Raw genomic sequence first — 27,511 nt, 5'->3', positions numbered from 1 at the left:
GGGGGGTCTGTGGGTTTGGTGCCAGTGGCAGTAGGGCTGGGACGGGGTGGGTGGGGGCAGAGAATGCTGGAGGCTGCACGAAAGGGCAGTGGGCTTTGGAGACTGGGCAAACCGCTGGGTGTGCAGAGCCTGAGACTGGTGCCTCTGGGCCACCCTGTGGAGTCACAGTAGGAAGTTGGGTGTGTGGACCAGGAGCTCAGGGCTGGAGGAGGGCTGAGGGTCCACACCACACAGACTGCAGGAATGCTTGACCTCTGAGGAAGGGGGCTGTGGAGGTAAAGCTACAGAGTGAGGATAAAAGTCAGGAGGCAGTCATTACACCAAGGGGGGTGCTAGTGGACAGGGAGACAGTGGATCCCTGGGGCTCAGCACTGAGGATGAAAGGGTAAGGAAGGAATATGTGGGAATGGAAGAACTTAGGCATGGGGGAAGTGCTTTTTTTTTTCTTCTTTTAAATGAAAGATGAGCATATTGGGCAGGTGGGGGTAGGGGAGGAAGGAAAACCCAGGACAGAGACAATTTGATGAAGTGAGATCTCTGCAAGTGTGGCAGGCCCCAGAAGTTTGGGTGTGCAGTGGGCACAGTCACAGCTGACTGACTGAGGAGTGGGCACTAGATGAAGCAATCTCTGCCCTTCCCACACAATTGTGCCACGTGAGCTTCAATACACTTCCCTTTGAGCCTGTCGGGTTTATGTCTCTTGACACCATGTGAGCTCTGAATAATACAGGAAAAGAAAGAGGTGAAGAGGGAGTGATGAGCCATACCTATAAGCTGAGGGAGAGAAGGAAGCAAAGAGCTGGGATAATTCCTGCTTGAAGATGTCTGTTTAGCAACCAGGGTATATGTTTGTTGCATGGCTTGCTGACCCAAGGCTTGCCCTCCTCCATCTGCCTGGACATGGTTACACAGAGGCACCAATAGGTAGCTTGCAAAGAGACAGGGTTTCCTTCCCAAGCATGGCACCCCTCACCAGAAATTCTTTAGATTCTGTCTTTGCTTAATTTATCCACGCTTCTTTTAAACCTACTGACTTTTTAAGTTTATCGCCCCTTACAGTTCCTTGGTTCCTACAGAAGGATCAGAGTACACCTACTGACTTACACGACTTCACCCCTTGCAACCTTCCAGAAGGTGGTCTGTCGTGGCACCCGGGCTTCATGCATACACCCTGAATATGTGGTGCAGAACTTGGCTTCTATCTTGGAGGCCACTGCGTCTTTGCTTGCCTGGAATCTGAGGCCCTCTGTAATGCTGCTCCGCTGATCTTTCCTCCTTTCACTCATCTAAACTTCCAATATCCCGCAGGTCCAGTTCAAGTCCTACCTCCTCCAGCAAGCACGGCAGCGGTGATCTCTGTGCATGCCTCCGTGGGCCAGATGGGGGTGCCACCTCTCACTCCTGACAGCCCCGAGGTGCCCCTGGTCCCTGACTGGCCCCTGATCCTTAAGAAAGGCCCCGAGGGCTGCAAGGTTCTCTCAGCCCTGCACTGACAGTCATGGCAACCGGTTTCCTCTCCTGTTCCTGTGTTGGGCTGATCATGAAGAAAGGAGGCCATGAGCAGACACACCCTCCCAGCTGTGCCCTCAACTAAAGACCACATTTCCCAGCACCCTCTGTAGCTCAGTGTGGTCTTATGACTAGGTTTTAGCCAATGGGGTATGAGTGGAAGTGAAAAGTGCAACTTTTGCTTCATGTCTTTAAAAATGAAATTGTTTGCCCATGCTCTTTTTGCTTCTCCATGGGAAAAGACAGCAACCTCAACCATGAGGATGAGAACAACCACCTAAGGGACACTGGGACCATGAGATGGAGGATACTGGGTCTCTGGACTGGGCAGACTGTTAACATGAAAAATAAATGAACATCCACCTTATTTAAGACACTTTGTCTAACATGTTAGGCTCAAATTCGAGTTGGGATCTAAGACTCCCAGCATCCTGGCCTCTGGATCTGAGGCACTTCCACATAAAAGTCCTGGAAACGAGGACAGATATGAAAGGAAATGGAAGCAGTTTAACACAATAAGTATAGATATAAACACTTGCTCTGGACAGAGCGACATGATCCAGATAGTTTTGCAGCAAAGCACCAAGGACTGGAGAGGTCAAATCGACTCAAAGCTGAAAGCCAAGCCACCCCTCTCTCCTCCATGCCTCTGTACTTAGGGAAGCAGTGAGGACCCTGGCCATCTTCCCCAGGGAGCAAGGCTGGCTAGGACCACTGCACCAAAGATATGCTGGGAGTGAAAGAAGAGCCCTGATAACTACCTAAGAGCTAGAGGGGCTGCGTTTGTTGGAAAGAAGGAGCCAGGGAGACTGTGCCCTCTCTGCAGCCAGCTAAGACAGAACAGTAATGGCAGGGACGGGAGTGGCCCAGGAGAACCCCAGCCCTGGTATGACTGCCCCACCCCAGACAAAGGGAGAGACGTTTCCTCAGGGAGTCAAAGCTTTTATTACCTGATAATCCCTAGTGTGGTGCCAGAGATAACACTCTGGTCCCTCTACTCGCCATGGTGGGATGTAGGCGGTACGAGAAGGTGGGCAAGGGTGGAAAGGGGAGAGATTATTTACAGAGCAGGGAGGGGAGGGCGGTCTGAACTGGGGGCACTGGGACAACCAATTTCCTCAGGAGCTCTGATAACTTTGTGCTTTTTTTCTTAGTTAATGCCTAGCTACCTGGAATGAGTTTTGTGTTTCTTCTTTAGGAAAAGATGTATAAACCAAAGAACAATAGAGCCCAATTTCCAGGCAGAGGATTTCATGATATCAATCCAAACGTCACACTATTTAATTCCCCAATAAAACATTGGAAAAAGGACTATCAGTGCTAACACATTTACATATAAAATCTCCACCTAATAGGTAATAGAAGCCTATGTACCAATTTCTAAAACAGTTGTAAGATATATACACAATTTTGGGTATATTAACAAAACAGAATATTACAAAATATTAAAGGCAATTCTCCTGTCCACGGGGCCTCATCGCTCCTCACTTGAAGTTGGCGTAATCTGAGAATGCATCAATATATTCCTGCACCACCTTGTAGCAGAACTCATACTGTTCCTGCAGAGTGAAAGGTGGGGGAAAAGGCCAGGGTAGTTACGGAAGAGAAAAATGTACCTGCAGCTCCTGACAAACCCATTTTTTTTAAAAATGGAAAATTCAGAGGAAATGAATGTTTTTGGATTTCCACCTGAGCCCTGAGCTGCCTGCCAGAATTCTGACAGCATTCCCCTCTGGGCTGAGTGCAGCTACCTTCTACAGATAGAAGCGACTGGACATGCAGATGGCGGTCCTAGGCCTGCAGAGGTCAGACATGAGCTCATGTCTGTCCACATACTCAGTGGTTACTGGTCATCTGGACTGTCAGGAGACCTGTTGAAAGGGAGACTGAGGAGAGGAGAGGAGAGGAGGTACTTCTGAGTCTTCCCCACCTTGGACCCATGGAGAAATGAAGAGCCCCATGGGGCACCTGGGCATCCTCTTCTAGCCTTCACAGAGGCCACTTGCATCTCTTACTGGTGTGGGGCTAGGCTATGCCCCCACTGCTCTCCTGCCTCCCAAAGCTCATTCTGTTTGTCTGAGGCACCTTGAGGAAGGATGAGTCTGTGGTTACACAGTCCTCTGACTATCAGATGGGCCCCTCAAATGAGCCTCCCCCCTGAGCTGGCTTTGGCAGAGGAGCTGCAGATGGTGTGGTGGCATGGATAAATACACAGGGTAGCATACCAGTGTCTGGACCATGTGTGGCCTCTGCAGCCGCAGGCTCTTGACTGTCTGGAAGACATCCAAAATCCCCTCTGCTTTCACCCGTTCCAGGACTGTGCTTAGGGCACAGAAGGTCCCTGTCCGTCCTGCCCCCGCACTGTAACAAAGCAGATACACTTATCACACCTGCAATGACTCCCTGTGCCAAGGAGGCGAGTGACAGTGACAATGAGCAGATAAAGGCCGAGGCTGGTGCTCTTGGGAAGGTCAGTCATCCAGTGGAACTGCTGGGGGTGGGCACAGGAGCTCACACAGCTCTGGGGAGGCGGGTGCACCCCTGCTGCTCTTCTTGTACGACCGATTCTGCTTGCTGAGGGGCTCACTCGTTGGGCAGTGGTGAAGAACCTCACCCCCACCCCCAGCACTGAGGCTTCTCTGTCCACCTACAAACAAGCCAGGGTTGGGGTTGGGTGGGGGGGAATCCCCTGGCGGTCCAGTGGTTAGGACCCCGCACTACCAATGCCAAGGGCACAGGTTCGATCCCTGGTTGAGGAACTAAGATCCCACATGCTGCGTGGCGCAGCCAAAAAACAAACAAACAAAACACACAAAAAACAAAAACAGGCCGGGGGGGCCCTGGCCTGCTGCTCATTCATGTCAAGAGTTCTGGCCCCCTCTTTCGTGCCCCTCTGCACTGGTATATGGTTACTGATTCTTTTCCATGCTGCTCATTTTCTTCCTAAATCCCAGGAATCCAGATTCTCACCTTGACACTGTCCACCTGTTCAATGTGTCATCACCAGACCCTTACTGAGTGCCTGCTGTGTGGTAGGGACTGCGGTGGGTAGCAGTACCCCCAGACAATAAGATATGCAGTATGAGAAGGAAAAAGAGAACAGCAGTTCTAGTCAGTGTGGGGAGAAGTGCTATGGTGAACAGGGTGGCCAGGGAGTGTGAGCAGAGACCCTGAGAAGGTGAGGACAAGGCCCTTGGAAATGAGCATCTCAGGAATGACACAGGAGTGTGTCTAGGTGCTGAAGCCACTGTAGCTGCATCTGAGGGAGGGAGGGAAGTGGGCGGGGTAAGGTCAGGGCCCTCAGGGAGAAGGCCAGACCCCCGGTGCACTCCCTGCCTGGCCTGAACAAGGAGCCCTCAGACATGTTGTACCTCGTGAGCCAGTGTTTGGATTCTGAGTAAAGGAGTGATGTGGTCTGACTGAAGTTTTAGAAGGAGCGCTCATGCTGCTGTGTTGAGAACAAACTATAGGAGGAAGGGTGGGAGCAGGGAAACCAGTGAGGCCAGTATAGTTACTGAGGAGAGGGCATGGTGGCTTAGACAGAGGGCCATGGTGGGGGGAGCGATAAACACTTGATTCTGAAATTATTTTGCAGGTAGAACAGATGTACATGTGTGAGAAAAAGAATTGTTCCAGGCTTCTTATCTGAGTTAAGTGAAATACCACTTCCTGATGTGGGGAAGGCTGTGAAACAAAAGGCTTGGAAAGAAAGATCGGGAGTTCTAAAATAACCCTTTAAAACTGAAGAGGCCCAAGTGGAAATGTTGAGTAGGTAACTGGATATATAAATCTGGAGTTTAGGGGAGAGGGTGAACTGGTGATAAAGATTTGGGAGTTGGTATTAAAGCCAGGAGATTGGATGAGTTCACCTAGGAGAGTGACTGTCAGTTGACAGAGGTCCAAGGACTTGGCCCTTGACCACAGATGGGGAGGAATTAGCAAAGGAGACAGAGAAGGAACAGCCAATGAGGACAAAAACCCTGGAGAGAAGCTATGCTAAAAGCATTCCACAGAGAACCAACTGACCAACTGTGTCTAATGCTGATGAAAGTCAAGGATAATGAGATTAGGAAGTGAGCACTGGACTCAACAATGTGAAGGTCACAGGCGGCCCTCACAGGGCAGTTGCAAGGGAGTATGTGGGGGGTTAACTGAAATGGGCTCAAGAGAGGCTGGGAGGAGAGGAACTGGAGAGTTAGTATGAACAAATATTTTGAGAAATTTTACAATTAAGGAAAACAGAGAAATAGAGGGTAGCTGGAGGGGAACTGGAGGCAAAAGTTTTAAAAAATATTAAAATGGGAGAAATCATAGCACATTTTTATGAAGATAGTAGGTATCCAGAAGAAAACCTGATGATGTAGGATAGTGAAGTCAGGTCCCTGAAGAGACAAAAGAGGATGGAATGGGTATCCAAGTGGAGGGTGGGTGTGGCAGACTTTAGCTTGACTCCCAAGATCCCTGCCTCCTGGTGTTCACATACTTGTGTGATTCCCCTCCCCTTGAGTGTGGGCAGGACTTGTGATGTACTTCTAACCAACAGAATGTAGCAAGGGTGAAGGAGCGTATACAATTACATGTATGTGATTATGTTATGTGGATCATAATGTCTGTCATGTAAGGAAATACTCTCTCCTTCATTGGTTTGGAAGAAGCAAGCACCCATGCTGGGAAGGTCCACCATGTGGCAAGGAACTTCAAAATACAAAATTCCACAAGGAACTGAATGCTACCAACAACCAAGTGAGCTCGAAGTGGATCCTTCCCCAGTCAAGCCTCAGATGGGACCACAGCCCATCTGGTCAACACCTTGACTGCAGCCTTTTGAGACCCTGAAGCACAGGACTCAGCTAAGATGTGCTCAGATTCCTAACCACGAAGACTGCAAGATAAATGTGTGTTGTTTTGAGATGCTAAGTGTGTGGTAATATTATTACACAGTAATAGAGGACTAATATAGCTGACTTCAGAGAGAGTTCAGACAACTCATCCACTGAACAGGAGGGATGCAGGGTCCACAGCATAATGCTGTGGTGGTTAAGAGCAAGTGGAAATTCTCTGATTGCTTCTTTTTTCCTAGGCAAATAGAAAACATGGTCATTTCTTAAATATGAGGATGGGAGAGGTATTGGAGGTTTGAGGTTTGAGAGGAGGATGAAATGATCATCCAGGACAAAGGCTGGCAGGCTTTTCTATAAAGGGCCGAATAGAAAGTATCTTAGGTTTTGCTGGGAAGAGGGACAAAGTCAAGTTACAACTGCACAACTGTGCTTCTTGTGTGCTGAGCAGCAGTGTGAGGTAGTAAGAGTACCACGAATGGTCTCAATACTGCTGCTGGAGCAGGACAGCAGCCACAGATAATATATAAGCATAGCCATGTTCCAATAAAACCTTATATATGAACACAAATGTAAATTTCATGTAATTTTCACGTTATGAGATATTCTTTTGATTAAAAAAATTTTTTTTAATGTAAACACAAGTCTTACCTTGCAGGCCCCACAAAACCATGTGGCAGGCCAGATCTGGCACTGGGCCCTAGTTTGCCTAGCCCTGGTCTAGAACAGTGGGAGATGCAGAAGGACTGCAGGGCAGCACTAATGGCCAACCATGAATTCATCAGAAACATAAAATGAGGCTTGTAACATGGTGCTTTCCTTTAGCCATTCAGCTGCATGGTGCAGGGTAGCCAGAGAATCTGGGGTTTGCCAAGAGAGGGTGACTAAGGGAGAGAGGAGCATGGAAGATTTAAAAGTGTGGGCAAGGAAGTGTTGATTTTTGTAGTTCAAGGAATCCTTTTAATTTGCCGATCCAATGGACAAAAAGCCATGTTTTACTGTTTTCATCCCCATTTCTCATATTGCTAATAAGGATTAGCATCTTTTCATGTATACTGTACATTTGTATTAGATGGTGGACTTTGCCACTTTTTCTTCTTAAAAACATTTTTTCAAATGATTTATTTTTGTATGGGTAACAAATTAGCATAGTTCAAATTTCAAAAAGGTCAGAAACAGTGGAAAGTCTCCTTCCTACTCTACTTCTTCATCCTTTTAGTTTCTTCCTGGGAAACAACCAATGTCATCAGGTCCTTGTGTGTCCTTCCAGAGATAATTTATGCATATACCCACATAAACATATTCTTTCCCTGTCTCCCACTGCTTTTCTCACTAAGCAATAAATCTTGAGGATTACTGAATACCAGTACATAAACAGATTTCTAATTAATTATCTGAAGCTCTGTAGTATGAGATATATCAGAGCTTAGTGAACCAGCCCCCTATTAAAACATGCTTAGATTATTTACCATCTTTTTTTCAAATTTTTTTGGCTGCGCCGCATGGCATGCCAGATCTTAGTTCCCCAACCAGGGATTGAACCCGTGCCCCCTGCAGTGAAAGCCCAGAGTCTTAACCACTGGACCACCAAGGAAGTCCTTACCATCTTTTACTATTATAAACAGTGCTTCAATTCTTGTAATTACATATTTCATTTTGGCCATTTGAAGAACATTTACTAGATACATTTCTAGAAGTTCCTTTGTTCATTTTTCTATCTTCAAAACCAATTTGTAGGAATTTTAAATATATTCTTCCTTCCCTTTTAAGAGATTCCCTTCCCCCAATTATAAAAGCAATACAAACTCAAGGTAAAATTTTTTCTAAAATGCAATCTCATACAATGTGCCCCAAACAAAATCCACCCCCTGCCCCACGGGTCCCCTTGCTATATTCCTTCTGTGAGTGACACCAGCCATTACCCAGCCTCGAACCTAGGAGACTCCTCTTTTTCACAGCTATGTTTATAGCCTTGTTCATTTTTCTTCTGTTTTCAACATAGTTGCCCTTTTCTCTTTTCTTGTGTTTCTTAGGGAAACAGGCCTCATTCCCATGTTACCCAACTGGTCTTCTCCACTGTCAGTCTCCCCTGCTGTTCCCCTTCTGCATCACCTCCCCTGCCCAATATCTTAACATTAGGGACTGCTGTTCCCAGCACTTAAAGTATGAAGTTCTTATCATCTGGGCCTGTCCTGGTCATTAAACTTGATTGCCACGTGCTCGCCAACATCCCGCTCTCCTCTGGCTTTCCTCACTGTCTGATACAGGCTCCCATCACACCCCTCTGCCTGCCTCCCATGCCTTTCTCTCTCTTCCCCCTGAGGGTTGGGGTGGGCATACCTGCAGTGCACGGTGATGGGGTGGTTCCCTGACTGCTGCTGCTGCTTCTGCACGGCTGCAATGATGCTGATCATGCCCTTTCCATCACTGGGGATGCCCACTTCAGGCCAGCCATGGAAGTGGAACTGCCGGATCTGCCGGCTCTTGTTCTCCTTTGAAGGAAGGAGGATCAGGGAGGTAGGTGCAACCCTGCTTTCCCTGTGGGAGAAGCCCACCCACCAGGCATCTTACCCTGGTGTTGGTGACCAGGAGGTCTCTGACGGTATAGCTCTCACATTCCTCCTCCTTCTTCAGCTCCACTGTGATGTCTCCATAGGACACCAGTCCATCAGAGGGCCAGTACTGGGCACACTTCTCCTGGGGGACAAATGGGAGAGGTGAGGGACTCAGAATATCATGTGTGGTAAAAGCAGGGCTGCCCTGTGAGCAGACTGCTCCTCTCAACACAGTCACTTCTTACACTGACACACTTCTTCCCCAAGGTATCAAAAACTCAGAGGATCCTTCTACTACTTAACATCACTCCAGTTTAACTTCTCATCCTCAGCAGGACATCCATATTTAACAACTTAAGTCCACTCATCACTTAACCTTTTGCTATTATTTATAGTCTAATTTGCAACACTGACAGGGTCTGTGAAGAACTCTGACCATCAGCTCATAGCTGCATCTAACACTCAATGGTAGGGTGGAGGGAGAGGTGGAATCAGTGTCTTTGTTCCAATTCCTTTTTCTTTGCTCCTTTGAGGTGTTCCCACATTTGTAGTTACTTATGTATATCCGACTGCTAACCCAGAAAAACTGAACCCAATTACATTCTCACCCAGCCATGGTGCTTCACCAAAGCCCAGTCCACAGTATGCTTTCATTCCTTTCCTCTTCAACACTTTTTAAAAAAAAAATGTGTAACTTCTTTTTTTCTGTTTGTTTTAATTAATTAATTTTATTTTTGGCTGCGTTGGGTCTTCGTTGCAGTGCATGGGCTTCTCTTGTTGTGGAGCATGGGCTCTAGGTGCGAAGGCTTCAGTAGTTGTGGCACGTGGGCTCAGTAGTTGTGGCTCACAGGCTCTAGAGAGCAGGCTCAGTAGTTGTGATGCAGGGGCTTAGCTGCTCCACAGCATGTGGGATCTTCCCGGACCAGGGCTCGAACCTGTGTCCCCTGCATGGGCAGGCGGATTCTTAACCACTGCGCCACCAGGGAAGTCCCTCCTCTTTAACTCTTTAATCTGCAGTGGCACCTTACAGTTGCTAGCTCTTGTGTTTTTGTCCTTATTAGTGAGCACAAGATGGTTTACTGTTGTCTCTGCTTGCACCTGGCTCAGTTCCTTCTACAGCTCCTTGCGGGCAGGGGCTGCCTCTTTTCATCTTTGTTTTCCCAGCACCTTGCACACTGCCTGCATCTGGTAGGTTCTCAATAAGTATCTGGTAAGTGAATGTGTTTAATGTCTGCAGAACAAGCCAAGGTATAAGTACATAAACAAAACAAAATATGGTTATGCTGTCCTTTCTTTAGAGCATTTTAGGGGGGAAATTTGATACTTCATTGTTGGCAATTTAAAGGTATTCAACCATATGGGACTTCCCTGGTGGCGCAGTGGTTGAAAATCTGCCTGCCAATGCAGGGGACACGGGTTCGAGCCCTGGTCTGGGAAGGTCCACATGCCGCGGAGCAACTAAGCCCGTGCACCACAACTACTGAGCCTGCGCTCTAGAGCCCGTGAGCCACAACTACTGAAGCCCGCGTGCCTAGAGCCCACGCTCCGCAACAAGAGAAGCCACCACAATGAGAAGCCCACGCACCGCAACAAAGAGTAGCCCCTGCTTGCCGCAACTAGAGAGAAAGTCCATGCGCAGAAACAAAGACCTGATGCAGCCAAAAATATAAATAAATAAATAAATAAATAAATAAAGATACTCAACCATAAATGTACTCTATGTTCATTAGAAAAGATTTGGGGAAATTAAATACAAAAATAAAAATCACTGATAGTCTCTCAGTCCAAATAAAATCAGTATTAAAAGTCCATTTTAATGACTTTTCTTGCTTTTTATGTGTGATCATTCATTACCCCCTTTATAAATGACACTGAGCTCATTTTAAAATACGGGATTATTAAAGTGGTAGATCAAGGAAATGTCACAGACCACTGCTTTTCAATGTGTGCCCACTAGGAACCCTGGGATTGAGGGTCAGAGCTCTGGGCCCCCTCTTCAACCAGAACAGCTTTAGAAAAATCTAATTAAGGCTCACCTTAAACAGAGACTACATTGGTTTTCAGGGCTTGGTGGGTGGAGTGAGTTTTGTTACCACAGTTCCTTCCCAACACTGCCTTTATACAGTTTTATCAGTCAGAACTAAAGACTGGGGCTTTAAAACCATTAGAACTGCTAAGATACAAAGAGCTTTACAGCAACAGCATGTAGGAGCTAGAATCACACTATGGCAAGAAAAGGAAATATTAATGGTCCCACACTTAACAGCCTTCAGACATTTTAGATCTTCCTAGTTTAGGAAAAGAGGCATAACAGAGAAGAAAAGGGGCAGATTGCAAGGAGGACTCCCAGGGATGCAGAGTTGAACCATCAAGAGTCCCCTCTTGGCTTCCCTGGTGTGCAGTGGTTAAGAATCCGCCTGCCAACTCAGTGGACACGGGTTCAATCCCTGTTCCGGGAAGATTCCACATGCCGCAGAGCAACTAAGCCCGTGTGCCACAACTACTGAGACTGCGTGCCACAACTACTGAAGCCCGTGCGCCTAGAGCCTGTGCTCCACAACGAGAAGCCACTGCAATGAGAAGCCCGTGCACCGCAACGAAGAGTAGCCCTCGCTCACCACAACTACAGAAAGCCAGCGCACAGCACAGAAGACCCAACGCAGCCAAAAATAAAAGGAAAACAGAATAAAGATAAATTAAAAAAAAAAAAAAGAGTCCCCTCTTTAGGGAATTCCCCAGTGGTCCAGTGGCTGGGACTCTGCACTCCTACTGCAGGGGGCATGGGTTTGATTCCTGGTCGGGAACTGAGATCCTGCAAGCCACGTGGTATGGCAAAAAAAAAAAAAAAAAAAAAATCCCCTCTTCAAACTCTGGACAAGGAGTTGGTCAACAGTGAAAGCATGTCTGCTCTGGCTGCCTAAAGGGGACAACCAGCCAAAATGATTACCTGCGGTACGACCAAGAAGTTAGATCAGTGCTGTTGTAGGGTGAATTTCAAGGTGACACAGCTATTGTAGGGAAGCAGGTATGCTGTGCTGAGAGAAAGCAAGCCTGGTAAACTTACAGGGATAGGATTTAAGGGACGACATGAAATAAAGAGAAGCCACATAAGATGATCGCAGATGTTGGACCGATGGCAGGAAATTACCCTACTCAGCCAGGTGAAGGCTTATTTAATTTAGCCCTCTCTGTGTGGGCCCAACAACACAAACAGAAAAAGCAGGTTGGGCTTAAATGGGACTTGACTCCCGAGGTGCCTCTCATGGCTGTGGGGAGGGATATGGCAAAAAGAGCTGTAACAGAATCCAGAGCAGGGGCCAGCAGTGGCTGTATCCACTGTCGCCCAGGGCTAAAAATGCCTTGGTATCCTGCTGAGGATGGAGACATGAGAGCACAGAGCTGGAGACTAGGCCTGTGGGGAATGCAAGGCTGTGACAAATATGGGACCCGACCCTCAGGGAGTAGAGGCTGTGGCTCATCTCAGAATCTATGCTCCACTCTGTATGTGGAGGGCAGACGGGGATGAGGGAAAACGGAAACTAGGAGACTTAAAATAAGCAATGGAAACAGGAGAGGAAGAAGGACCCAGTTCAAGTCTTGGGACTGGATATCAACAGGAAAAGTTTCTAAATTTTTTTTTTTTTTTTTTTTGCGGTACGCAGGCCTCTCACTGTCGTGGCCTCTCCTGTTGCGGAGCACAGGCTCCGGACGCGCAGGCTCAGCGGCCATGGCTCATGGGCCTAGCCACTCCACAGCATGTGGGATCTTCCTGGACCGGGGCACGAACCCGTGTCCCCTGCATCGGCAGGCGGACTCTCAACCACTGCGCCACCAGGGAAGCCCTAAATTTTGAATGCATGGGTAGATTTTCCCTCAAGATGAGGAAGCCCACAGAGGATTTTAAGACAAGGAGTGATATAATTAGATTTATATTTTCAAAAGGATCACTGGGCCTCCATGTGGAGAAGTGGCTAAAAGGGAATGGGAATGGAAGCAGGCAGACTGGCTGCCAGACTACTTCAGTGATGCAGGTGAGAGATGATGGTTTGCATGCGGGTGACAGGAGTTACACTGAAGAGAAGTGGATATGCTCGGCATACATCACGACTCACTGACAGACTGGCTGTGGAGAGTGAGAAAAGGAGAGGAATAAAGGTAACTCCTAGACTTCTGATACGAGCATCTGGGTGGAAGGTGGTACAATTTACTGAGATGGGTAGGGTGGGATGAACCAGTATGAGGGAAAGGAGGAAACCAAATTTTATTTGGGCCATATGAAGTTTGAGATTCTTAACAGACATCCATGAGAAGATATCAAGTAGCTATGTGGATACACTGGTCCACAACTGGGAAGGTGGGGGGTAACTGGGCTAGAGACATAGATGTGAGAGTCCCTGACATACAGATAGTATTTAAAGCCACAGAGTTGGATGAGATCCTCAAGGAATAGTGTATCAAAAGAGAACAAAAGTGGGTTAAGACCTGAGTGTTGGACACTCCAATGATTAGAGGTCATGCAGAGGAGGAGGAGGTCACAAAAGAAATAACAAAGGAGTTGCCAGGCCAGTGAGCGGGGAGGGGGTGACATCATGGAAGTCAAGGGAAGAAAGTGTCTTGAGGAGGAAGGAGTGTGTGTTGACAGTTTCACACGCTGCTACAAAGGTACAAGAAAGACAAGAAAAGAGAAATAACTTTTGCATTGGGCAGATGGCAGTCACCAGTGATCTTGACTGAAGCAGTCCCAGAGGAGTCAAGCCTAGAAGGAACAGGATGAGAGAATGTGAAGGGAGAAAGCCAACGCTTTTTAAAGGAGTTTTGCTGGGAAGGGGTACAGAGAAATGGGATGGCAAATGGAAGGAAATGTGGGGTTAGGAGATCTTTGTTTTTTAAAGATAGGAAAGTAACAATAGGCTGATAAGAGTACAGAGGAGAGAGGGGAACTATTTACGGATGGAGGTGAGAGAAGATAATGAGAGCAGCAACATCCTTGAGAAGACAGGAGAGGAAGGGACCAGGGCACAGTGGATAGTTGGACTGAGAAATGTAGGAACACTTTTCTACTGCAACCAGAGAGAAGACAAGAGAATGGATGAATGGATACAGATTCATCCAGATGCAGCTGGCTGCCTGGGGGTAAGAAGATGAGAGCATTCTTGTCTGCTTTCTTGGAGAAGAATGAGATCAAAAGATAAGGTGTGAGCGTGATGGGATAGGCAAGAGGGAATGTTGAAGGTCTGAGGAGAGAAGGAAGGGTAGTAGGATCGGTAGGTGACACTAATTACCCATATTAGATTTGTGGTCATGAATTCAATGTGAGACCACTCAGCACCATTTTGCGTTTTCTCCCAGTAATGTTTGACACCAGATGCAGGCATATAATTGAATTTAATAGGGTAGAGAGCTTGCCATGAAAGTAAGAGACCATGAGGGAATAGTGTGTGTTAACAAGGGAGGGATTATAATAATGACAAATCACAAAAACTCTTAACAGAGTAAGAAGGAAGGTGGGGACATTACTGGGGTGATTGAGAAAATGGAGAAGCCAATGTCTCTAAGGATCTGATGAAGACAAAGAATTACTAGAGTAAGAGAAGAGAAGTAGTGAGGTGAAAGGACAGGAGATGGTAAACAGGGCGGGATGCCTAATGTTGATACTCCAAAGGCAGTGCAGATATGGGGGGATGACAAGGTTGTGGTTTGACCATGGAACTGGATGGCTAAGGAGGCTGAGAAGCTGAAAGACAAGAGTAGATGGATCACCCACATACATACTTTTGCTTCCAAGAATAGAAACAGAAATAGGAATCAAAAAAGGGGCAGCAAGCCAGGTGTTGGAGTCATCCGTGGGTGATCGGAGATGAGGAGTTGGTGTTCAAGTCTAGTAGAAGAATGCTTGGGAACTGGGGTTTAATCTAAGATTTATATTTTCAGGTTGTGGACTCTAGATATTGGTATCCCTAAAGAAGCTGAAACAGAGAAGCTTTTCCATCTTTTCTCTTGCTGTCTTTGTTTACCCTCTTTCCCCTAGATAGCACTAAGTTTCTTGCTATGGTCTGGGGCTGAAAACAGTGATGGTGATACAGAGCTTTGTGGGCAAGGGTCTAACAAGGGTCTATCATGTTTTATTGTCTCTCTGGAGAAGTAGAATGTGGCCTTGGGTTGAGGTGACACCATGCAGAAACTGCTAGAGCTGCTCTGCCCACTCTGATGATGATGGTGGATGCATCAAGCTGCAGCTGATGAGAGGAACTCAGGCCTCACCAAGCCTCTTGGTGCACCCACCTGGTTTAAATGGTGCAGAAAAATAAAACAGGGAGAAGAGAATTTTAGGTTTTAATTCCTTTGGAATTTTAATGTATACAGAATTTACATTTTTGGATCAGACTTTTTCTCGGAATTTAAATTGGGAGTAGGGAGTGGTGTCAGAATGTATAAATGGAGACACCCTTGTCTCATTTAGGCTTACTGTGTTAATATCTCTGGGAGCTACACTTGATAAGATGAATGGGAGGTGGAACAGAAAGTAAAATTTTATCTTAGAGGCCAGTGAGGCTGGTAAAGAATGTTACTATAACCTGTTCTGTTCCACTTCAGAAGCTTCTGTTTCACTGGCCCTAAGACAGAAGCATAGGCACAGTGTTAGTAGGTAGAGGGGAATGGGCCGCATCCAACTGACTGCAGGCCTGGCCAACAGGCAGGAAAACTTGTGTGTGCATGTCCCCTCTCTCCCCACCTCTACCGGTGAGAAGTGCTTCCTGCCCTTCTGCCCTGTACTCTCACTAGGTCTACTTCAAGGATGGAAAAGCCTGACAATTTGACTAGACAGAGTCTGAGGTATTCACTGGGCTGCTTTTTATTACAGGTCAGTGGACTGAGAATGTGCTTGCCATTCCAGCTTTTTCTGCCTGCTCTTTGGACCTGCCCATCACAGATCCAGAGGGTGGAAGTGTGGAGGGAACCTCATGTAGGTCCCTGGTCTATATGTACGTTCCATCACAGCTTATCAGAGACGGCCAGGAGACATGCACCTAATTCCTGATAACAAAGTAGCTCATCCCCCAACTGGCCTTTGTCACTCAGGTGTACGCTTCCTCCAAATCTCTCACCTCATCAGTATTGTTATTAATGATAGGTGAAGACCTATAATGTATGTCTGTTGATTAGGTACATGATACAAATCCGAGAAGAACAACTAATGAGTTAAACGATTAAATCTGAAAAAAATCTTGACATAACGGAACATCAGGGTGAGCAAATATCAAGGCTGTATCAAGGTTAAAATAAACAAACTGCCCAAGTACAGAATGGGAAAGATGTGGCTTGGAAAAACTAATGTAAAACGTATTTAATTCTTCCTCTCCCCCCTTCCCCCAGTCCAGTCCACCCCACCTCTGCACCATCTCTTGGGGCAGACCCCTTCTCACCACCCCTGCTGAGTCCAGGCCACCAGCATTACTGCTGCAGTTTCCTCTCTGCTTCTGGCTTGCCTGCTCATTTCTAATCTGTCCTCCTCACCATAGCCAGATGGATTTTAAAAAACCTACAAATCTGATATTGTCAAGAGTTCTTCAACTGCTTTACAAAATTCAAACTCTTCACTATGGCTTAGAAGGACCTTTTCCCCTGGGCCCTTGCTAGCCTCTCCCGCTCTTTCTCTCTGACCCGTTAAGCTGCGCACCAGGCATCATGAAGCACCCACTTACTGCACTGTGCACCACAGCAGAAAGAGTCTGAAGATAATAAGCACTATCTGAACACAGACTGAGCCACAGGTAGTAGTGAGAGGGGTGGGGTGGGAGGTGGACAGAGAAAGAGTGACCCCTGAGGTTGAAAGTGCTCAGTAGAGGCTGCAAGGTTCTGAGTCAGGAATAGTGTTAAGAGATTTCCTACACTGAATGCGAGCTGGCCTAGGGGGCCTCTAAGGTCCCTTTATACTCTGAGTACACTGACAATTCTCAAGGACTTTTTTCTTTAAAAGATTTCCTTATTATTGAATGTTAACTTATAAGTTTCTTGTTTTTGTTATTTCTCAAATTCTACTGTTTTCTTTTGTGTAGTCAGCAAAGAAGTGACCCATCTTCCCACCAGTCTTCTAGTTAATTTCTCTGGCTTGGAAGGTACTCTCTCCTTAGAGACACTCACACAAGCTCCACATCAGAGCCTCAGTCTGGCTCTGTATCCCTCCTCTCACTAATTCTGCCCTGCCCGTGGAGGTGGGGTGCAGAGGGTGTGCACAAAGGTAGGCTTGGGGAGACCGTATTCAGGAGAGAAATGAGAGGGTGTGAACTGTCTGGGAACCGAATGGAGGCTCAGACCAGTCCTGAGAGAAGCTGACTATTCAGATACCAAGCAGCTGGGCAATGGCTCTTTGATTAGTTTAAGTCAAAGAAAAAGTCCAAATACCCTCTTAGCACCACCCTCCCACCCCCACTTTTTTTCATGTGTCTCTTGTCTCCTACAGCTCAGGACCTTTTTGAGCTCACCTGGCCTCTCTCCTCCAGTTCTGTTAGCATCACGATAGAGCAGGATTTCCACTCCCAGATCATTCGCCAGAAGTCCTCAATTGTGTGGAGAAGAGGGCCCTGGCTGGCGATGTAGGAGTCCTTCTGCCGGTAGCCCTATACAGTCCAGGTCAATGGCAGGAGTGAGATGGTTTGATCAGGGAGGGGCTAGTGGAGAAGACAGGCCACTGGGATGGGATAGGGGCTGCCTGGAGACAAACACATCCCAGGCAGAGCTCCCCTTTGGCCATGGACCAAACCCTGGCTGGCATGCTGGTCTCTTTGTAAGAAGATGAGGGAAGGGGGCGCTGGGGCTAGGATGGAGACAGCAGGAATGGGAAGGACCAGAGGTTGGTGTTTTTAGCCTTTGGTCTGTGCTGTGAACTTTTCCTTCCAAACTGGTGTTTGCCTTCTGTTCCCTCACTTTCTGCTCGTAGGGGCCCTGAGAGACCTAGTGCACAGGAAGGGTATCAGTTCTGTATTTATTTGATGACTGACTCAAAGACCACCCTTCCAAGCATTGGGAGGGGAGCACTGCAAGGCCCAGCTGAATCTCCAGGGAGTGTTGGGAGCTCCGGGGACACAGCTACCACTTACATCAATGAAGGATGCGTTCACGTAGTCTGTGTTCTCCTCACCCCTCTTAACTGGAATGATCACTCTGTTGAATTCATCTGCAAGAAGGACAGCAGCCTGTGGCTCCCCAGCATCACCTGTCCTCTTCTCCCTCTCTTTCCATCTATCCCCCCCGACCTCAGCTCTGAGAAGATATAATTCCAGCTGGGCAACAACATGCCTGTTCCTAGCCCAGGAGGCAGAAAACCTTTGGGCTTCATGCTCTTTCCAGTAGCCACTGAAGAACTGGGAACAATAAGAGACAATGCCGTAATTCTTGTCTCCAGGCTGATCATTAACTAGTACCCAAGAAGTCCAAAGGGTGAAGGGAAAGGGGGATGGGGCATTAAGGCTTTGGGTGGGGAGAGGGCTCTTACATGGAATGATCTGTAAAACCCGGTTCTTCTTCATGTTGGCTGGAAGGTTTCCGGTCCGCATCTTGTCATTCTGGATTTTGATTGATGTTAATTTCTGAATTGGGAAGGGGAGGGGAAACATTACTGATCTCAGTAACTGGACTTGACAAGATTGTCTGTCACTGGACTTGCATCCAGGGCACACTGGCATACTGCTCTTTTCAGCAGAGCCCTGACCTCCATCATTTCCACATGTTCTTATCAGAACACTGTTTTTCTGTCTTTAATAAGCCAAGAGTGTTTGGGAAACACTGTTTTCCCGGTTCCTGTGATTCCTTTAGACTGAAATTTTATGATCCTGGAACAAGTAACCTAGTTTTATAGGAGACAGTGTGCCCTTCCTCCCTCTCTCCCTGCTTTTCTACTCCCAGAGGCTGTCTTAGATTCTTTAGAAGAACTTATTCAAATATATATCCTCCCTTCTCCTTACTCCAAGGTTCCTTCTTGATTTTTGCTACTCAAAGTGTAGCCCATAAACCAGCATCAGCCTCATCTTGTTATATATGCAGAATCTCAGGCCCCAACTCAGACCAGCTGAAACAGAACCTGCATCATAATAGGATCCCAAGGTAATTCATGTGTACATTATAGTTTCAGGAGTGCTTTAAGGCAGTTGGTCTTCCCCATCCCAATCCAGAATCTCTTGCTTCTGGGAGCACTTTTATTGATGAGAGTGTGACATGTCCCTTAGGTGAGTTGAGAACCACTGTCTAATGGCATACAGCAGGGGTCAGCAATCTATGGTCCACGAGCCAGTCTGGTCTGCTGATTGCAAAGGAGGTTTTACGGAAACACTGCCATGCTCATTTGTTTACGTGGTGTTTATGGCTGCTTTTGTGCTATAACAGCAGCGCTAAGTAGTTGCAAATAAGAGACCGTATGGGGGCCTCCCTGGTGGCGCAGTGGTTGAGAGTCCGCCTGCCGATGCAGGGGATACGGGTTCGTGCCCCGGTCTGGGAGGATCCCATATGCCGCGGAACGGCTGGGCCCGTGAGCCATGGCCGCTGGGCCTGCGCATCCGGAGCCTGTGCTCCGCAACGGGAGAGGCCACAACAGTGAGAGGCCCGCATACCGCAAAAAAAAAAAAAAAAAAAAAGAGACCGTATGGCATGCAAAGCCAAAAATATTTACTTTGCAGAGAATGTTTGCTCTTGCTGTACATTATAATTACCTGGGAGAGGGAGCTGGGGGACTTAAAAAAAATACCACTGCCTGTTTTTGTTTTTTTTCCCCTAAACACAACCCAAGTGACTAACATGCAGGATGGGTTGAGAATGACTAGGCTATGAGTAAAGGGCCAGAGACCCACCTCCTTAACTACCCACATGCTTTGCAAGGGGATTCACCATTTGTTGGTAAATCCGCAAGGAGTCAAGCATCCTGTATTCTGTAGGTCAAATATATCCTTCATCCTGAAAAAGCTCAGCTCCAACTTACCTTAAACTCCTCCTCTAATCCATTGTTGCTGGACCCTGGGATTTTGTTGTAAATTTTCTGCAGATGTGTTTCTAGAGAGGTGACTTCCAGTTCTGTATCTCCATAGAGATAATGCTCCAGAAGGGCTTGGTATATGAAGACGTACTGCATCTGAAATGCAGATGATGCCCGAGTTCCCAGTTACACACATGGTCCTGGTGGTGCCAGAGCACTCCCTCCCACTCCCATTTCACTTCAGTCCACTTCTTCAATCCTAGCAGAAATAAAATGATTCACTCTTGTCCCAATTCAGGGAGGCAGGACTCGAAAGGCATGAGTCCCTCTGGGGGTGCTTAAACTTGGGAAGGAGGGTCCTGTTCTGGTACCCTCCTGGAGAGAAGGACAACTCCAACTCCTGCTCATTCAGAGAGCACAGACTGGATAGACTGAGGGGTTGTCAAATTCTGGTGACACACAAAACCTGTGCCAGCCCCCCTCCCCTCCCAGTGCTGTGCCCTTTGAACTCCATGCCCTAACCACAGAGCTGATCTCACTGCTGCTCCTGGACCTGGCTAAGCTGCATCACAACTCTGTGGCAATGGCTCCCTTGGCTGCCCACATACCTACTTCCCTCAGGATCTGTTCCATATCCTTAGAGTCTAGTGCAAATGACATCTGCCTCACCTTCCAGATTCCCCTAGGCACAGCCTCCTCTGTGCTCCATAGTTCTTTTAATACATAATTTATAAGGGCCCTTCATCACACTGTATGATGATCATTTACAATAACCTGGGAGACTGAGTAATCCATGAGGCAGGTAAATGTTTTGGTCCTGGAATGCCCCCTACCCACAAACCACTCACGTCTGTTTGCACCATCTGGCAGCGCTGTGCCCGGATCCGGCTTACAAAGCCATAAACGTCCACCTTCCGCTCTGTATGCATCATGTCCAGCATGGCATCAATGACGACAAAGGTTCCTGTACGCCCTACACCCGCACTGTAGCCAGAGAGCAGGAATATTACTGGGATGGCTAGCATGTCTTGTGGGAACACCCAGGGAGGGGGCAGCACAGGGTAGGGCTCTTTCTTCAAGGCTTTAAATTCTAATTCTGTATGGGATAGAGCTGGGACTCTCACGGAGCCAACAACTCCACTGTACCCTGAACTCCCTACCTCTAGTTATCAGGACCAGAGAACCTTGACACTTAGAATGGTCTGAAGATTCCCAGTACACAAGGCAGCACTCAACTTAGCTTCTTGGCTTCATAGCAGTGGTCACCCCACCCCCAATCTTGGAGGATTGCCCTTCCCTCTTTCCTCAAGTGCTTTCCACCCAGCACCTAGTTTTCTTGAGGAGTCTCTCTGGATGCTGCCCTGGCGCCCCAAGAGCTCATCCGCTCTGTGCCAGCCTCCTCAGCCAGGGCCCCTGTGCCTTCCCTGCTCTCAGCATGGGAGCAGAATGTGACATGAGTGGGGAGCCAAGGGTCAGGCCACACTGACCTGCAGTGTACCACAATGGCCCCTGCATACTGCGGGTTACAGGCCTTCACCTTCTTGAGGAACTTGAGCATACCAATCGGGGTGAAAGGCACCCCAAAGTCTGGCCAGCTGGTAAAGTGGAACTGAGTGATGAGGCGCTGTGGCTTTCTGTTGGTCACGTCGCCCACCTGTGAAGTGAAGAGATCCCTGTGTGTTGGCCCTGATACCCTGGGGTAGGGCAGCACCAGGGGAAGGAGGGTGAGGCTTAGGGGCCAGGGCCAGCTGTGGCTATCACTGACAATGGGAAAGTGAGAGGATTAAACTTCCCAAGAAAGTTTTAACCATGGACAGAGAACCTTCCCAGAAACCCCATGGGGTAGGCAGGCTGTTACTATTATTCACAGCCTACAGATGTGAAATGTGAAACTCAGAAAAGTTAAATGACCTGGTCTAGGTCCCAGGATTAGTAAAAGGCAAGGTCAGAACTAAAATGCAGGTCTCCTGACTCGTGGTAAGCCCTCTTTTCAGAGCACGACAGTGCCCTCAGCTGAAGGCAACCTTTGCTCAAGCCTCCAGGGTCGCCCTGGAGGGTCAGGAGCAGGGCCCACCACATCCTTGATGTCAGGAGCCTTTGGGGTAAGAAAGGAGGAGAGGTAAGTCAAGTACCAGAAGATACTGGTGCAATACCTCCTGATGCACTTGGTTCATACCTAAGATGACCAAACTCCATCTCAGTAGTACTTTTTCTCCCAGCCATGAAAAGTCATGAAAATGTTCCCCCCTTAGCTTTGACCAAAAGAAAAAAACAAGAAAAAAAAAAAAAAAAAAAAAGAAAGAAAAATCCCCTCGGAGCCCAGAACTCTGATTTCAGAGTTCGAACATTTTGCACACTCAGCAATTCCTGACCACCCTGAGTAAGATGGGGATGACCCAGCCTGTTCTGCCCTCTTAATGGTCAGCAGATTCTAAATGAGAACCAAGAAAGGAGGTAGGAGACAGTACCTGTTGAATGCAGAACTTCCGCACTGTATAGTCCACCAGTACGGTCACATCCTCTACTGACACACGGATATTCCCATAGGTCCAGCAGCCTTGGTCTGGCCAGTACTGGGCGCACTTACACTGGAAAGAAACAGACATGCACCCCCCTGACCTCAGACCTCCTGCCCCCAGCAGGTGCAAAAGGCCCTGAAGAAAAGGACCACAAAAGCCCAGACTAAAATCCTCAGAAAGCCCTATGGCCTCTTCTCTCACCTCAGTCAGCTACAGACCTATTTAACTGTTCCTTTTTTTTTGCCACACCATGCGGCTTGCAGGATCTCAGCTCCCTGACCAGAGATTGAACCCAGGCCACAGCAGTGCCCAGAATCCTAACCACTAGGCCACCAGGGAACTCCCTAACTGTTCTTTTTTTAAGTTCCTCAGCTTCCATCCTGTTTAGCACAATCTCTTAACTTATGCAGAGCCCCAGCCCTATACTTCTCACTCTTTCCCACCTCTAGTCTCTCAGTTCAGGGTAAATCGGAAGTCATTTTACCTACAAAATCTGTACTTCCACAATATCCTAGGTCATGCTCTAGGGGCAAGTCTGTCTGATCCCCTGGAAAGAGCAACCTGCTATGAGGGAGTCACCAGGGTGGATTGATGCAGACTGTAAACCTGCCACGAGAGGCCCAAGGCCTTCTCTGGTTGACTAGGCCTTGGACAGCTCCCAAGAGCCAGAGGTAGGGTTGGAGAAAATGAACCTAAAGCCCAGCCCTAAAGCTATCCCTCCAAAGCCAATCAATACATCCAACAGCCCAGTGTGGGTATCAGGTTGACTCTAGGGCCATCCTGGAGAGAGACTGTCACGAATCGGGATTCCTCTCTGGGGCCTGATCCAGGACTCAGGACTTGGTGTTGGCTGTGGCCCAGTGATGGAGCTGACCAGGCATATGGACTTGGTAGCCACAGAAAGAAAAGAACCAGTCAGAAGGCTGCCTGAAGGATCAGTTCAGGGGCTCACATTTCCTTGTGCCCTGCAGGGTCTCAGTTCATACAGCTCCCTCTGCTATCTCAGGAGGAGGAACAAAACAAAAACAAAAACAGAAAACCCAGGGGAGTGAGGGACTAGAGAAGCCAGGGGAGAAAAGCCCCACTGTGGCTTTTCCTTGTCTAATGGCCCAAGTCTTTCTTCCAGGATGTTTTGGATCTAGGTGAGCTGTTTGGTCACCAGACACAGGGTGTGCCCTAGGTATACCTCTGAGTTCATCAAAGGCTTCCAGGCCACAGGGAAGTGTAGTAGGCACATTGGCCTGGGTTCTGTCTGGATGAATGACAGGCACAGAAGCCACAAAGGGTGGAGAGCCTAGGCTCAAACACAGAACTCCAGCAATGCAGTCCCTCTGTTGGTCATGCCTGTATCAGGGGCAATTCTATCAATTTCTCCACTCACCTCCTTTCTCTCCTTCAGATTGGTCACCATGACGATGGTGGCTGTGTTTTGTTCCCAGATCATCCTCCAGAAATCATTCACCGTTTCTTCTTTTGGTCCTATAGTAGCCAACAGCAAAGATGAGAACACACACCAAGAGGAAGAAAGATGCTGGGAAACTGGGAACATTCATTCCTGACTTTTGGAAGCCTGTGCCCACATGCCCCCAGCTAAATATATCATCCATCTACCCATCCACCTACCTACTAACTGAACATTTCCTGTGTATCCACCATGTATGTGCCAGGCACTTCACTAGGGAGTGAAGTGGGGATGTGAGGTTCTTAAAATAAAAAGAGAACATGAACAATGATTCCCAAGGATACTACAGTTGAGGATTAGAAATCATGACCCCTACAGAATACCTATGTTATGGGCGAGATAGTGAGCTATGTGCTTTATATCTCATTTACTCCTTCTTACCATGCTCTGAGGTGGGTGTCATTAGTCAGAGAGGTTGGGTAAATTGCTTAGGCTGAAATTTAAAATTTACCTCCCACACAGCCTTTTCCAGAAAGTCACTAGAAGGGCACAAAGAAAAAAGTGGGATCTAACACAGGAGAGAGACTAACAGAATTCCCAGGGTGTTGGTAAAGGGAAGGCTCAGGATAATTACTCTGCCAGAGGCTAGATCGATCCAGAATGGAACTGAAGGAAGAAGGTTCTAGAAGGACCCCAAGATAAAAAATTAAACTAAAATAATTAAACCTCATGTATCTGAGGGTACCGAGAGGAAATATACACTTCTAGCAAAGAGTTTAAGAAAAAAAAATCAGTGCTAGGTATATAAAAAACTAAGTGAGTAAGGAAAAAAGGCAATTATTAACTCTTGGGAAAGAGGGAAACCAAAAACTGTACCAAAAAAATCATATAAGCTCGGTGCTTTGTGACCACCTGGAGGGGTGGGATAGGGAGGGTGGGAGGGAGACGCAAAAGGGAGGGGATATGGGAACATATGTATATGTATAACTGATTAAATTTGTTATAAAGCAAAAAATAAATAAATAAATAAAAAAATAAAAATCATATAATATTATGTGCTTTAGCTGTGAATAATATTGGCATAGTAATAAGAATGTAAATAACAAGTATTATCTTCACCACAAATTGTGATTTAACTCCACTGGGAGAATGGGGAAAAGGGACATGTCTGTCTGAGTGTGAGGTAGCTTGTAAAAGGATTAAATAAGTTATCTATAATAAGAAAAAGTCAACAGATAAAAATGGTTGCTTTAGACTAAAAAAGTGTAGATGAAAGGGGGGAGAACTTTATTTTTATAGACCTTGTAATACCTTTTGACTTTCTTAAAATTTGTATTCCCTTTGGTAAAAAGAAAATATTAAAAAGAAAAACAAATAATGACAGAAGTGGACACATACTGAAAAGATGTACAGAGGGGGAATTGTTTCACTGCCTGGCAAGGTCAGGAAAAATCTCCGGGAGGAGATGACATTTGAGCCATATGTTAGGACAGATAAAGTAGATGGGAGTCTAGAAAGGAGGCATAGGGAGAAGAGGTACTCCAGGCAGAGGTGCAGGGGGCTAGCAGCAAGTAAGAGCATGAGACATCCAGGGACTGTAAGGAGTTCAGTGAGGTCACTGTGTAGGGTGTGCAGAAGGTAGAAGATGAAGCTAGAAAGATAGGTGAGGTACCAGGATCTAAAGGGATGAAGGCCAGGCTAAGGAAGGCTTGTTTTACAGATAATGAAAGATCATTCTAGGATTTTCATGAGAGTCTGACAAAAATTTTGCATTAAGAAAGGTCATTCTGGTGGAAGGAGTGCAAGGAGCAAAGCTAGGGCCCAGAGAGATCAATCAGTAGGCTGCTGCAACAGAGCTTGCAGAAGAGATGAGAGTAAGGAAGTGTGTCAGAGAAGGCAGATTTTGGAGAGAGAAGCAAGAGGACTAGTCATATGTAAAGCAAGGGACAGGTCAGAGATCTGAATGATCCCAAATCTGGTTTGGTTGATTAGGCAGATTACATTCCAGTCACAATGAATATAGATTACATTCCAGTCTCTAAAGAACAGAGGAGAAAAAGCAGCTTTGGGGCTGAGGAAGAGTTACGTTTCAGTTTCTGATGTTGAATCTAGAGTCTGTGGGGGTATTCAAGCGGAAGAGTATAGAAAAATGTGGCTCTGGAGCTCAAGAGAGGCAGCAGCCAGTCAAACAGGGGTGGGTGTTAGATGAGGTCTCTCAAAGATACAGAGGGCGAGGAGTAAAGAAGGAGTCAAACACAGAATGCTGGGGATCTTCAAGCATTATTCAAGTTCAGACAGAACAAAAGCCCTGGAGGCAGAAGAATGGACAGAAATGTGCCATGAAAAGCAAGAATGGAGTTTCAAGGGAAGTAGTCATCCACAGTATTGAAGAGAAACTATACCTAAGGGGCAGAAAGAAGAATAAGATGTAGAGAAACAATATTTAGAAAAGTGAGAAAAATCAAGAGAACTGAATGGCAGGAAATAACAGGAGGGTTTCAAGGAGTGTGAAGTACTGTGGAGAAGTTCAAGAGGGAGGGAGTCTGAGAAAAGGCTAATGGGGAAATCAAAGGTGAACTTAATTTAAGAACTATTTTAGCGTCAACAAGGCCCCATGACAAACAAAGAGAGGATGAGGTTATATGTGGTTGTTAGTGCCAAAATCATCACTGAGTAGGTGGTAGCTGAGGTGGGCCTTGGAGGGTGGACCTGAATTGACAGATGGCTACAGAGGGAGGGAAAGTGGCGTCCAGTTAGGCAAGGGCCAGGTCCTGGTGGGAGACTGCAAGGGCAAGGAGGATCTAAGACTTCTGACCACCTCTGCCTCATTTTACCTCTATCCCTATTTTATCACGATCACAGTACTGTCCAACAGAACTTTCTGTGATGATGGAAATGTTTCGTATCTGCACTAATATGGCAGCCTCTAGCCACATGTAGCTATTGAGCCTTAAAATGTGACTAGTGTGACTGAAGAATTGAATTTAGAATTTTATTTTATTTTATTATTTTTTGGCCTCGCCACATGGCTTGCGGGATCTTAGTTCCACACCCAGGGATTGAGCCCGTGCCCTCAGCAGTGAAAGCACAGAGTCCTAACCACTGGACCACCAGGGAGCTCCCCCAAATTTTATTTTAAATAGCCACATGTGGTTAGTGGCTACCGTATTGAACAGGATAGTCACTTACCAAAGTTTCTGTTTATTTTGCTATAAATTATCCTCTACCAACTAAAGGCTCCAAAAACGCAGAGACCATATTCTGTTTTATTCCCCTACATATCCCCATCACCTAGGCCAGTGCCTGGCACATAATATTAATAAATGGTCAATAAATATTTGTTGAGTGATTAAATAAATGGGCTTGGATGGACCATAATAACATCAATTACTTTTTAGTGCTGCAAACATCAAGATTTTTTTTTGCTAGGATCCCAAAGGTGAGGACACTTGTTGGAACTTCAGGCTATGGAAACGTGTGCAGAGCATGTACAGGACCATGGCATTGAGTCCCTGCTCTGAGGGTTCTTAGACCACTTATCTGTGAATAATAGTGGAGTTCAGGCCCATGAGTGGGAGGAGGAGATGAGTCAGCCTGGACCAAGTGAGGTGGCCAATCCTCTTTGGAGACTAAATCCAAATTCAAATTCTAAGCAGCCTGGTTTGAACTTAAGGTTCCCAAATGACCCCAAGACAAAGAGCCTTATTAGACTGTGTTGTATGTGT

General features: G+C 46.9%; 1 protein-coding gene across 3 annotated transcripts in view; it reads right to left on the bottom strand.

The window, feature by feature from the left end:
• Window positions 1-2,743: 2,743 nt before the first annotated feature.
• The window catches only part of PTPRA (protein tyrosine phosphatase receptor type A), a 188,100-nt gene continuing 163,332 nt past the window's right edge, over window positions 2,744-27,511 (bottom strand). For all 3 annotated transcript variants that reach the window (XM_082644656.1, XM_082644657.1, XM_082644658.1), the window contains 12 exons: window positions 23,766-23,863; window positions 22,334-22,453; window positions 21,353-21,519; window positions 20,714-20,849; window positions 19,872-20,021; window positions 18,396-18,489; window positions 18,001-18,077; window positions 17,386-17,520; window positions 8,919-9,044; window positions 8,688-8,839; window positions 3,735-3,870; window positions 2,744-3,068 (listed from right to left, as the gene is read on the bottom strand). In XM_082644656.1, the coding sequence (XP_082500782.1) occupies window positions 2,994-3,068; window positions 3,735-3,870; window positions 8,688-8,839; window positions 8,919-9,044; window positions 17,386-17,520; window positions 18,001-18,077; window positions 18,396-18,489; window positions 19,872-20,021; window positions 20,714-20,849; window positions 21,353-21,519; window positions 22,334-22,453; window positions 23,766-23,863 (1,466 nt within the window). In that variant the 3' untranslated portion in view covers window positions 2,744-2,993. The remainder of the gene's footprint in view (window positions 3,069-3,734; window positions 3,871-8,687; window positions 8,840-8,918; window positions 9,045-17,385; window positions 17,521-18,000; window positions 18,078-18,395; window positions 18,490-19,871; window positions 20,022-20,713; window positions 20,850-21,352; window positions 21,520-22,333; window positions 22,454-23,765; window positions 23,864-27,511) is intronic.

This window comes from Mesoplodon mirus (genome assembly GCF_964341445.2).
Source record: "Mesoplodon mirus genome assembly, chromosome: 15".
Lineage (NCBI taxonomy): Eukaryota > Metazoa > Chordata > Mammalia > Artiodactyla > Ziphiidae > Mesoplodon > Mesoplodon mirus.
This window is presented reverse-complemented; position numbering and strand designations above follow the sequence as displayed.